The sequence below is a fragment of the Copidosoma floridanum genome, unplaced genomic scaffold (genome assembly GCF_036245765.1).
Source record: "Copidosoma floridanum isolate Cflo_tuat_1 unplaced genomic scaffold, Cflo_Japanese_pri ptg000004l, whole genome shotgun sequence".
Taxonomy (NCBI): domain Eukaryota; kingdom Metazoa; phylum Arthropoda; class Insecta; order Hymenoptera; family Encyrtidae; genus Copidosoma; species Copidosoma floridanum.
The window spans coordinates 23855257-23869697 of record NW_028321881.1 but is presented as its reverse complement, the minus strand read 5'-3'; the positions used below and the strand labels follow the sequence as shown (position 1 = coordinate 23869697).

Sequence of the window (14441 nt, the reverse complement as noted above, 5' to 3'; positions counted from 1 at the left end):
AAGTAAGAATTTGCCTCCATGCATGCACCCAAAACTCTATTTAAAATAAAAATTTTATGATTTAAAATATTTACTTTATTTTAAGTCTTAAATAATAAGTTATATGATCTTATACTTGAAAAAGTAAAAAAGTAATGCGTACTGCATGTGAATATTTAGTATCACAATATATATATATATATACAATATAAAGCATTATATTTACTTTAAAAAATTAGATAATATTGCTTACATATCTATGTGTTCATTCGTACAGTGGATCCACCTCCGATCTGAAACATCAAGTTTAGATACGGAGTGCATATATTAAGTTTTCTTTAGAAATGTGATGATTTTTAAAACAGAAATTAGATTTGAAAATTTTGTTAAAATTTATATAGTTCTAACAAATGAACCTTAAAATTTTAATTTTACTTATAGAATTGAAAACGAATTCAGTAATTTTAATTTAAACTTATTTTCTAGTGATAAAAATAGTCGGAATTATGACTCATAATATTATAATAATGTCTGAATTAGGAATAAACGTAAAAGAAATTATGGAAAAAATTATTTAATTTAAAGAAAAAAAGTTGCAAGATAATATAAACGTTACAATTCATAACGAAGAACCAAAAATCGGTTGTGTTACAAATAGTAAAATAAAATCAAGAAATGGTAGTTCGGAAAAAAAATGTGTGAACAAATGTAACACAAACAAATAAAAATTCTGTACCCAGGAAAAAAATGAATTTATTCAGTTGATGCTAAGCTTAGATAATTTTGGGCTGGCCCTGCTTGGGCTCCTTGTTCTTCGCTTTCTGCTGATAAATAATATAGTAGAAATAAGAGAGATTAACTAGCTAGGAAAAAGAAGAGAATCATGCCGACTTGCCTGAAGTCCTCCGTGCAACCAAGCCATCGCAAGGATTGGGGTGAGCTCCAGGTAGCAGTATGTAATAGTAAAAAGGTAGGTGTACTGTTAATAATGCACTTGAACTGTGTAACGTGACAAAGTTATTGGGACGATCTGACTTTGTATAGGGATGGAAAAATAAAGGAAATACTAGTGTGAGAGCAAATCGTAAGGTCCGTTGCAAAGGTGGGTATCGTAACATTGCCGAAATTTTTGGTGTTAAAAGATTTGTGCGAGAAGGATACCGAGTACGAGATGTGTTTAAAACTGTGCATGTGAGTGTGTGGTATAGGGACTGGTCAACTGACCCAAGAACAAAAACTACGTAAGCCATGAGAATTTGCAATAATAGGAAACTAAAACTTAATAACTTTGAAAGTTTCAATATTTTCAATTAAAAATATACAAGAGCGTTTCTTAGTAAGAACAAATATATTATATTTACTCGATCAGATAAAAGAAAAGTAATGGATTGCCTTAATAAAAACTCATAAATACAGAACATAGAGGTAATGTTAAGCAGTAATACCGCGTTTTTGATAGTTGATAAGAATTCATTAAATAATTTACAATAAGAAAATCACAAAACTTTAATAAAACTTAACAATAACTCAGTTCTAAAATACAAATATCATTAAAATAAATCAAGGCAACTTAATATATACATATCTAGATGTTATAGGTGGCCAAAAATACATAAACCTTCACTTTCACATAGGCTTATTATTTTATTGATTTACTCTCCTACACGCAAATCAGCCTAAATTATTTACAATCCTTAATTAAAAGTGTTTAATGATTATTCTGAATATAGAAGACTATTAATTTTAATCCAAACCACCTGCAATCTCTAAAAGTTAGTGCGGTATACGGTCAAGTTGATCAAGCTATTTTTTTCCTGTTATAACGTACCACAGGAAGAATATTCTTACGGCTAAAATAAGTTAACACGATAATTACTTTACTGAACATTTAATAAAAAAAGTACATCAAGTGAAAACCTTATTGAATACAAAATACTAATACTAATAACAACTTACTGAATGATAATCTATGTTCGAAAATATAAATTTCTACTCCTAAAAGCCCATTATTTTTTAAATATTGTTCAATAACTTTGGAAAAATAAAATATACAATTTAAACCTCTTGTTTCAAATAAATTGGATAGTTCCATTAGTGTTACGAAGGATAAAATTAATTAGCTGAGTCAAACTAACATCGTATAACATATTCGCTTGCGATTCTTGCTCTAAATTATACAAAGGTAAGACAAAGAGAGCATTACAAAAACGCCAAAATTAACATAAAAGTACGAAGAAAGACGAACTTGTTGTCGCTTCATACATAATAAAATTTAACTATAGTTTTAATTTCTGTAAAATCAAAATTCTAGACCAGAAACCAAATAACCAAAAAGATTAATATTAGGAATGTTACACATACACTCTACGAAACACACAATCCATATAGAAAAGACACCTCACTTTTCAAAAACATATATAAAGATCTTAAAAGTAATCTCTCTTAATTCTTATTTTAGATACATACATATTTATATATATTGCGCGTTTGGATGTGTATAGCACTCCACGCGCAAGCCCCTTACTGTTTTTTCTTAAAAGGAGAGTCTTTAAATTTCATCTGTTAGTGGAGAGAGGTTAATGCCCAGAATTTCGTGAGGAAGAAGAGTTTTTGATCCTTATTGTTGAGCATTAGTTATATATTTATCAGTAAATTTCCACACCACCCAGAAGGTACTATTGTGGTACGTTGAAAGTTTTTTTCTAGAACTCTCCGTTATGTTTAGAGAAAAAAGGTGTACATAATTTTTTTATGATTAAGTTCTAAACAACAAAAAGATTTAATTACCTGAATCTTATATAGATTATTTAAATTTTATATAACCTATACTTTGTATTATTTTTATTACTATTATGCATTCTATATTTTATCAATTGATATAAGTGGTTAGAAAGAATTTTTCATTTTCAGATTTAATGACAAATATGAAAACGATTTCTTCACAGTGATCCACATTGTAAATTGTAGATATCTTTTGTACTTTGTCCTATTAGCATTTAATTTAAAATCAAACTTAAATTTTTTTAAATTTTCAGAAATAAACAATATAAAAGAAAGTGTAAAAGGGGATAAAAACTGTTTATTCAGAACTTTTTCTTATTTTCTGTATAGTAACGAAAATTTTCACTTAAGAACTTGTTCTTTAGTAATCAATAGTGTTGTTGATAAATAACAAAATTATTATACATTTATATTAGGAAACAATTTTTATCAAAATGTAAAAAGTAGTAATAAGTATATTAACATAATGTCAAAAAATAGGACTTATGGTACAAATATTGAAAATAAAAGCTTCTCAGATTTATTACATGTTCACGTTATAGTTAATATCTTGAACAACAATATTTAAACATATGGAAATTTAAATAGAAATCTTGAACTAAAAATTAATATTAAAGTAAGAATATAAGAAAAATGTTGCAATTGGTCGATTAAATATTGTATCTCCAAAAGATCATGAAAGATTTTTTTTCAAACTTGTATTGAATAAAGTAACTGGTTCAACATCGTTCAAAGACATTAGAGCACATAAAAGAAAACATCGATGATATTTTCAAAGAAGCAATTGCTGTTATGTTTACATATCAATTGAGACAATTTTTTTCTTGGTTTTAAATTTTACAAAACGTTCAAGGTAATAAAATATGGAATGAATACAAGGAACTTTTTATGAAAGGTTTGCCTAATACTAAAGATAATTTAGCTCTTTCACATATTAACCAAATTTTAGAACCAGAAGATAAATTATGTGGATGCTTTAATTTACCTACACTAAAAAAAATAAAGAGTTAAAAAGAAAATGTAGATGATGAAATACGTTTTAGTAAAAAAATGTTTAACTTGATGTACAAAAGTTTAAATAATGACCAAAAAAATGTATTTTATATTATTTGCAAACAAAAAATTTATATTTTCTTTATAGATAGCCCTATAGGAACATGAACAACTTATTTATATAAAACATTAATTCATTTTTTTATTTCTTAAAATAAAAGAATCATTTCAATGGCATGGACTGGCATAGTACCAATTTTGCTTCCAAATAGGATGATCAGTCATAGAACTTCCAGACTTTCTTTAGATCTTAATAATATGAGAAGTGCATTTTTAGAACTCAAGTCAGAGAAAAAAAATCAGGAGAAGTTAATTTAATTATTTGGGATAAGGCTTTAATGACTTCAAAAAGAGCATTAAAAATAGTAGACAGAACGTTAAGAGATTTATGTGATACTGAAAAATATTTTGGAAGTTAATTAATTATTTTAGGAGGTGATTTTCGTCAGATTCTCCCAATAATAGAAACGGTAATAGAAAAGTTATACTTAAACAAATTATTAAGTCTTTATTTTTATGGAACTCATTCCAAATTTTAAAATAAGAAATCAATATTCGTTCTAACGCTAGAGAATTTTTCAAATTATTATTAAAAATTGGAAAAGGGGAAGCAAATACTTGTAACATTCCTAAAAATCAAATCTCAAATGATGAATGCTCTCAAATATTTTCTAATATCTACAATTGTTCGATAAATAGTGTTATACTTACATCGCATAACGAGAACACCTCTTATTTCAATAATAAAATTCTTAAAAAATAGAGTCTTTATTCCAAGAATAACTTTAGACACAGGAAACTCCTCGACATTACCGTTTATTTTGTATTGTTAACAATTCCCAATCGTTGTGGCATTTGCTATGACAATAAACAAGTCCTAAGGTCAAAGTTTCGATAATGTAGGTTTGTATTAAAAAAAACCCTTATTTTCTCATGGTCACTTATGTATCGTTTTATCAAGATGCAAAAATATAAAAATAATTTATTTTTTGAAGTAGAAAGGCAAAAAAATACAGAAATAGCAAACATTGTTTGGAAAGAGACTTTTACATAATTTATAAAACTTTACTCGATGATTTTTATAGATAAATCGGCAATATTTTTGGTAATTAATTGAAAATCACTTATTTATGTTTCATCATTTAACAAGTACAAATGACATAATGTATAAAAAATAGTGTGGGGGGCCTGTGGGGGAGGTTTTTGAGGGACAGAAAAACTGGTGTGGGGGGCTGGAAGGGGGCTGTAGGGGGTCTAAGAAAAAGTTAGAAAAGGTCAAATTAGCGATAAAAACGGTCGAATTTCAGCTTATTTGTAGGGGGGCTGTGAAGGTCTATGTGGGGGATCCGTGGGGATCTGTGGGGAGATGTGGGGAAATATGTGGAATGCCCTACACAAATGACTACATAATATAAGGATATATGTATATATGTTTTATATAGATGTATTGACGAAAGTGAGTCACAGCCCCCCCCAAATCCCCTAGATCACCTAGCTAACCCCCTCCCTCCCTCCCTTCTCTGTTTATTTTCTCCTTTTTACTCACTTAATGACTCTAAAGGACCATTATTTGTTTAACTTGATTGAATTTTGACATTTGGAATATCTTTTTCGTCCATGTGTACTTTACCCAAGTATAAAATTCCTTATTAACTGAGGACTTTTTTTTACAAAAAGACAGAGTTCAGAAGCAGGTGTAATTCAATTGATGAACACAATCAAGCTTTTGAAACTATAATTCATTCTGTTAATTTAATGTTGTGACATCTCATGTGTCGTTTTAACCCATCTGTTCTTTTAAAACCCTTTCCACATTTTTCACATATTCTTTTTCATGGTTTTTATGGATAAACAAATGTCTGTTTAAATGTGACAATCTTTGGACTCACATATTTTTGAATAACTGAAAAATTGCTTGCTCAACAATATTTTTAATTTCTGATTTATTCTCATACTCAATTTAAAGAGAAATTCTTTTAAGATTCTTACATTTTGATAAAGCAACGTATAATTGTCCGTAACACAATGAAGGTTTTTTAATATACAATGCTCAGGAATCAAAACTCTGTTCTCTTATTTTTGCTTTTATATTATATTTAAATTATTTTGTTATTTTCAATCTTGTACCATTATAAAGACCATCTAATTTACTGACATTTCTTATAAACATTACTATAGCATTTATTTAAAATATTTATTCGTGTGGTGTAAAACCTTTTTGATATTATTTAAAAATTCTATTGGAAAATTCTTTGTAAGTCGCGTATTCTTATGTTGTGAACTCATTCTCAGTCTGCATTGATAATCACAGGTGTGATGTTGTTATTTTGTCCACTTAATCTGTTAGTGGGGGTTGGCGCACGGAGCGCGCAGGGGGGCGTCAGCCCCACTAGTATATATATATATATATATATATATATATATATATATATATATATATATATATATAAACGTTATCTATGTTTGTAACAAGCGTACATTTGTAGTTTGCATTTATATTCGTAAATATAAACGTGTTCGACACTTATGTTTTTCATTGAAATTGACTATCAGTCGGTACTAATCGTTATAACGGTATAGACGTTAGTAACTACTTTATTTTTCAAAATGTTTTATAATCCTATTTCGTAATTAGCTACTTACACATTAACAGTTATTGGATTAATGTAAATATTTGTCAACAGTAGCTTTACTATGTAATTTACGAAATTGTTGTGTTTTTCTGTTAATAATGTGAGTCAGATGACGTTGTCGTTAAAACTAACAAAACCTTGCTCCAACCAACATCCGACATCTTTGGAGTTTTTATTCTTACTCCTAGATTAGCTGTTACTGATTTAGTGTTTATGCACTGACTCTCAAAAAATTATGGTAATAACTAAGAGCACAACTACACGTCTAACAAATAATGTAATTCTTTTTCAGTCGCATTAAACACTCAACATCACCTTTTTTGGCGTCAGTACACGCTTTGCAACCGTAAGTAAAGTTTCTGTGGGCTTCAACCACGATCTTTTTCGTTTAGAAGTGTAATACATAATTTACTTTCTATCACTTCTTATTATTAATTTTTTTTAAATGGCTTGAGAACACTTTATTGCAGTATAGATTCACAAATAAAAACTTGGTCCACTAAATTCTTCTCTATGAATTCCTATGAAACTAAAGTATCAAGCTTGTTTTAGTACCGAGCCTTATGTAAATGATTCAAATCTATTAGATGTTTGATCTGTAGATCCATGATTTATGTCATAAGATAAAATATGTCAATTTTTCTCAATTTGCAGAAGAATTCTATTAATTTCATAACCTTTGGCTGACCTGGACAAGTCTCCTCTCTAATATTAAAATTTCTAAATTTAAAATGAGCAATCTAATTTTGACACAAGCGTTCACTTAGGCACTTAAAACCATGAACACTAAGCAATTTTTCATCAGCCTGCACTGTATTTTTTTCCTTTCTAAAGTAAAGAAGCAAAATATTATAAAAATGACTCTCCAGAATCTGCATTGTCAAAGCGTAATGACATTGTCTGAGTATATAAATGGTTCTACGGTTATATCTACGATGTTCTATAAACTGCTACCTTTTAAAGGCGCCATAGTACAACTTTATTTAATAAGTGTAACTAACAACATATTTCGTTTATACATTAGAAGTTAAGAAAAATCATGTTTAATACTTCTTTTGCTTTCAAACAGGCTAAAATTCTTTAGTTTAAAAGTTCTACTATATTAACCCTCTTTAAATTAGTCGCGTTAAAATTACGGGACCTTAACGAAAAAATCGCGCGATTTTCGCGTGATTATTACAACAGGTTTTCGACTGAATTCTCACAGAGAAATCGCGCGATTATCACGCGATTTTCACGAAATAACTACGTAATATTAAAAAAATAATACGAAAGTTAGGAATAACAAATATGTTCATTATCGCTAAACAATGATTAGCCGTGACCTTAAAGATAATATTTTCATTAGTTGTGGGTGTTGCACAGTTTGACAAAATAGCCTCGTCTTGGAAACAACTCTGGTTCTCACAACTTTTTTATTAAAAAAAAATGAGATAACTTCTTAGAGTATAGACTATATTACCTCACTGATCTTTTTTCAATATAGCCTATCTTTTCAAAAAGCGATTTAAAAAATTGAGTAAAATAGAAACTGAAAAAAAATTTTGTATCGTTGTTAATAACTCTACTTCAGATTTTCGAGTCCCTGATCGTCAATTCGATGTAAGAATTTAAAAATTTAAGAAGCTGGATTAAAAATAGCTAGTATATTACAAAAAAAATGTTTTACTTCAGACGTCAAAAAGGGATGTACAAGGTTTTGAGATCACCAATTATGAACCTGGGGTAGAAATTTGAAATTTTAAATAAAACCATTTTGTTGAAATTAAAAAATTAAAAACAGAGTTTTTAAACTGGTGGATATAAGAATTACAAGTTTTTATTTTATTTCCACAAGTGATGTGCAGGGGTTTTTAAGGCTACTAATTACGAATTTGGTGCAAAACTAAGAAATTAAAAATGGCTGATGAGAAATAGTGGCCAAAAAATTAAAAATTTAATTTAATATGCCAAAACTTGTCTACCAGGAAATTTTTTTAGGCAATAATCACAAATCTAGTGTCAAAATTAAAATTTTCAAGCCAGTTGACCTAACATAGCAAAAAAGAAATTAAGCTCTTAAATAACACGATAAAAAGTGATGTTCAGGGCTTTCTGTTGTCACTGATTAAAAATCTGGTGTCAAAATTTAAATATAATAAAATTTCAGACAAAATTATTTAAAAATCCAGCATGACAATTGCTTAATTCAACGTATAATGAATAGCAACCAAATATTGTAGTAAATTAATTTTTTTTTATTACATTTATATTAGTATGATAGCATGTTGGCGTGTGGTATAATGTACATTTTCTGGTTTACATTAATAAAAGTAGATATTTTAGAAACATAACATAACTACTACAACTTGATTCTCAGAAATTTGTAATCTCGCATATTATACTGCAATGACTACTGGCTCTTTTTTCCAAGATTTCGCAAATGCCTAATGTTTTATTATTGTCAAAGTCTACAACAAAGTTCTGCATTCTTACAAATGTACCAGTTCAAGTTAAGCGTAATAATTACAAGCTCACATATTTACTTTGTGGGACGTAGCAAAAAGACACCCATGAAAAACCATTTTTGAAAACATTTTTGCACTTTGAGGTATATTAAATTTGCGTACTATCTTTTCGCAAACTGACTTTCTACGTCCAAAGAAATTTACTTTGCCAAATTATAGTTTTTTCTGTATTTATGAGTTCTGTAAGCTTTCACAGTATTTAATAACAATTTTTTAACAGTCATTATAAACTTTTTTTTCCAGTTTTTTCACAAACTATTGTATGTTCAAGTGGCGAATTATTTGCGATACAACTCCATTTGCCGAATGTATCGCAGAGTTAACAGTAAACAAAGTATTTTAGTGTCGAATTAGAGTGAATCTACATAGGATCTCAATTTATCCAACCTAACGTGTGCATATACCTTCTTGGAGACAGTCAGAGTCCCTCAAAGACACTCGGAGAAGAACACTTGTTCATTCCATTTTTGGAGACTCCCAGAGTCTCTCCAAGAATTTGCTTGAACAAATCTGTAGCTAAATAGTAGGTATATATAAACTGAACTTTCAAAAATCCATCAATAAGGAAAATTCAAGAAAACTGCACTTTATTTTCGCATGAAGAATCTGCTATTATCATAACTATGCGTCAATTAGTATTGTTTTGATTTATATAAAAGATTGCGGATATTTGGATGCCTGTCAGATTTTTTTTTAAATGAAGAATATAAATCGGAGGACAATGAAAGTAGTACCAATCGTTTGCACGCAAATTGTACTTACCATACTAAACGATGAACCTGTGGTTTGTGCGGGCATACGGTTAGATTATAAGTTTAAATAAGCAAGTTTCATTTACACATAAGGTACATTTTTCTTTGCGTTAAGTCAGTCGGTCGGTCCTTTACCGGAATAACAGCAGGAATAAGAGAAATAATGTGTTGATGCACTATACTTTTTGAAAACATTAATTGGCACTGATGGCCTGAGCCCTATTTTTCCACTTATTCTCAATATTTCCTTATCCCTGTTATTTCCTTATTTCACACTCTTATCGCATTTGCGTGAAAAGGCCCTAAGATACCTCCATCATACTCCTGTACTGCTGATCTAAGCTGTGTAATGCTCAGAACTCTCGATTTCGTAAGCACAGTACAAGTACAAAAAAATTATCTTTGTCTAGTCGTAATTGTACAGACAGAAAAAATTTTTAGTATTAAGTTCGCTTGTGTGAAGTTTTACGATGAAAAAAGAACCCGAATTTTGATGTTACTACTATAAGAAAAAAGGAAGCAACAAACAATTAGAAAAATTGTGTCCATTGAACGATAGTGATTATTTACGAACCATGTGGTATTACGTACCTTGACGCATGTGCCAAGAATCATGTACTCAAAATCATGATCATAATTTTATGGTATAAGATAACATTCTTCATTTAGGTGGTAAGTATCACATTCGTATTTTTTCAAACAAACTCGACAAATAATTCATTATTTTATTAGGATCCAAAGAGAGTGTTATTTAAAAAAGAGAAAGAAAACGTATGTCATTTCCAAAAATGTTGAGCACAGACTCCAGTCCCGGATCTGATGATGAAATTACGGAGGCAGGGTCTCAAAGTCAAACTGCTGTACGTCTAATCATATTGTTGCTTAAAAGTTGTGACGAAATTTATAAGTAAAAAAAATATCAACAATTAATTTGAAAAAAATACTTAAATTCGTAACAATTATTGACTTCAAAGCCTAAAATATAGCTTATACAATAATTAATCTTTTCATTTACTGTATTGATAACATTTGTTTCTAAATGACTAAGAGAATAAAAATCCAAATTCTAAAAACTAAAGTATTGCAAATTAAAAACAAAGCAACTCTGGATAAAGTAACCAAGAAATTTTAAGTTCCACGATTTATCCTGTTGGAGAGTAATCCAGAAAATGATGATGAATTGGATAGCTGCTCTAATCCAAAAATACCTAAAATTATTGTTCAAAAAATAGATGGGGGTCAGTTGATGAAATCAATAACAAGGGACAATATACAAGGTTTATTAATGTTTGTCGGTACCCATTAATTTATACTTTTGTTTTCTTTAAAAATACAAGTTTCACTAGACATACACATACATATTTATATATATGTTAATGCAAGTTTCATTGAAGATAATAATTCATTGATAGATATTCATTGATAATATATTTTAATGTATAACCTGATGCTTTGTAGAACGTTAATAGTAAAATTAACTCCAAGTATGCAGGTGTGCCAGTTCAAACTCAAACAATTAAAGAAGAAAAGCGTGTCCATTATTTGCCTTGAACACATACAACAAGTGATGTCATACCTATAAAAAGCAAATCTCAAAAAGATAATCCAGGATTCATATTAAAAATAAAATGTACTAATAAAGAAAACGATACCAAAGTCATAAATAAACAAAATGACCTACAGAAATTTAAGAATACTGTGTCCAAAAAAGTCTAAAAAAATGCATTAGCAAAAAAATCAGTCAGTGGCAATAAAGATTCTATGGAAGCGATGGAGGAACTAGATAATTTATTTGTATCACTATGCCATGATGAAGCATCTATCAGAAGCCCTACAACTCCAAATAGTTGGCGTAACGATAACGATGTACTCGAAAATTCACCAAATGTAAAAAGAAACTTATTTGCAGAGCCTACTCAAAATAATACTAATACCAACAACAATGCGGCTGTCAACATCCCTCAAATTTCTCAATCAGATAATTCTCAAATAAATGGTATTGAAAATAGTAAAACAAAAAATGATGCTTTAAATGATAATGAGCCAGAGGATGAAGATGAGCGTAAAACAGTAAACAGTGGAGACGAAATGATAATCCCAGAGAATGGATTTACAGAAATTGACAATAGAAAATGTAATACTCTACACAATTAACATAATTGTTTTGTCATCGTTTTTTTAAGTAACGTTTATCAGTACATATTTAGCTTAATTATACAGGTAAAAGAAAGAAGACTGTAACAATATATGAATGCGTAATTGAAAGCATAAATTATTATAAATATGCAACAGAAGGACACGTGTGGAGAGCAAAAAAAAATCGTTATGCATTGCTGAAAAATAAGAAGGTAAATTGCTAACGTCTGTTTAAGAGTTCTATAAATTGTTTTAAACATTTTAGTGCATTAATAATAAAACAAAGAAAATAAATTGGATAAAATTACTGGCCAAAATCATTCTAAAATAAACAAAATAAATACAAAAACTTGTTATTTTAGATGTATCTTGGTAAAGGTATTTGTGTTGATCCAATAAAATGGAATGCATTCAATACTGAAACGAAGCCGATTTACTTTTTGATCAGCTAGCACTTCTTCTTTGGACAGAACGAGGCTTGTCAAATAGAGCTTTTGTTGTTAAGCAAAACATGAAAAAAATTACTGGATGCTCCCCAATTAAACTTATCAAACAAAATAAGTTGAGACTATTGATAAGTACGTAATCGCAATTAAACTTAAATTTCCAAACTTTTTTTGAAGTAACATTCGTTCTATGTAAGACATTACTGCGAAAAATAATTCTTTATTTAAAGTATTTTTCTTCATTAAAATTATTTGGACAGTAATTTTTATTTACTTCAATATTTATACATGCTACAGGTTTATATTATCAATACTTGAAAAATAATAGTACTATAACCAAGGAGGACAAACTTGACAGTTTACTCAAAGTAGTATACTACCTTAAACATCGCATCAGAGACTGGCGAAAAAGTGCTAAAGAAGAGGCTTCCAAAAGTAATAGACGTTATGAAGACAGTCAAGTCCAAATTCAAAGTGTTAGATGTAATAATCGTTCTGTTCATTAAAATATGGTGTTTTTAATGTGATTTGGTGAGAGTCTGCACCATTGTATGTAGTATTACACGTATGATACAAGTAAAAGGAAACTTTCCTAATAAACATCAGCTGCTAATACACATGTCAGCTGATGTTTATCAGAAGGGTGATATGTCATCTGAGATGTAATCTGGCATGTCAGGTGATGTGTTGTAAAAGACATACTAAAATATTCGAATTCTCGACAAAACTGTAGAATGTGAAAACTTCAGCTCTCTAGCATGCCAATTTGATTTGACTATCCACATGGTACATTGAACAACATAATTATTGATTTATATTGATAATGTTTTTAATTTTTTTAATTAAAAAAAATTGTTTCAGACAACATGTCAGATGATATGTCAGACGACATATTTATATCAATTGGCCTATATGTCAGGTGATATGTTTTTTGGAAATGTTAAATAATGAGAATAAGTACTATATGTTTTCATAAAAATGTTCCCTATTCCCCTGGTACTCCATTCAGATGCTGTATTTAAATTGGCACAATAGAAAGCCTTAAATTGCTCATTTATTATTTTTTAACAATTTTAATATTATCAGGAATACATGACGCATTGACGTGATATGTCAGATGACATCTCAGATGACATAATGGCTGACATTTATACGGAGAGAATCATTATTATTTTATAGCACTACAGTACATTTTATAAAAAAAAAATTTGGTTGGTAAATTTGTTTAGTCTTTGATATGGTATGCAATGGTGTCAAACATAAAGTGAAACGTTAAAATCTCAAAATGTTTTTTTTTTATTAAATTTAAATTGATTAAGGTTTTATTATTTATTAAAAGATTTTGTAAGAAGCTTCCTAAGTACTTTTTGCATCATTAAACAAACAAAAATTGTGTATCCTATGAGAGCAAGAAAATAAAAATTGTAATATGATTTATGTCAATCACTTTCATAAAAATTGTTATATACTATACTTAAAAAAGAGTTTTCTGTAATTACACATACGCACACATACACTACAATATGTGTAGTGGTACAGAGAACCCATAATGTCAAAGTCGTAATAAATAATTCAAATTGAAGTATTTTGGACTTCAATTTATGTAGTGCTTTAAGCTTACAGCTGCCATTATTAAAAATATTTGTTCCTGCTAACTTTCGTACTTCCCTGAGAATTGTTATTTATTAATTTTATTTATTCTTTGAAAAGAGTTCGCTAATTTATTGCCTATACTCGATTTCTTAAAATTAAATAATAGCCTTTTCAATATATACAACTAGTTTTTTTATCGATAATTAATGCTTGCTTGACTGTAAGTAGTTTTTGTGCTATTTTGCTTTTAAAAACACTTGGTAAATCACTAATCTATGCATTTTAAACCGTAAGTTAGTTGTCATGGTTATTATTATTATTTAACATTAAAAAAAATTTATTCTCACCTCTACTTGCATACTATTGACATTTTTTGTTAGGTATTACTAAAATATTGCAGATAAATCAAAAAGAAGATATTAATACACAGTACGAACAAGTCCTTAAGTTCTTGCTTTCGAAACGACAGCTGTATTAATTGGAGTGCACAGTATATGTAAAATGAAAGTGACGAGTAAGCGTTGGACTCTTAAAGAAAATTATGAGAACAACGTGAACAAC

At 28.9% G+C, this 14441-nt stretch overlaps 1 protein-coding gene across 1 annotated transcript in view; it reads left to right on the top strand.

Annotated features, from left to right (window-relative positions):
• LOC106645530 (protein unc-80 homolog) overlaps positions 1-11859 on the top strand; it is a 676041-nt gene extending 664182 nt beyond the window's left edge. The window contains exon 20 of the mRNA XM_089596422.1: positions 11615-11859. Coding sequence (XP_089452548.1) covers positions 11615-11859 — 245 coding nt within the window. The remainder of the gene's footprint in view (positions 1-11614) is intronic.
• Positions 11860-14441: the final 2582 nt, after the last annotated feature.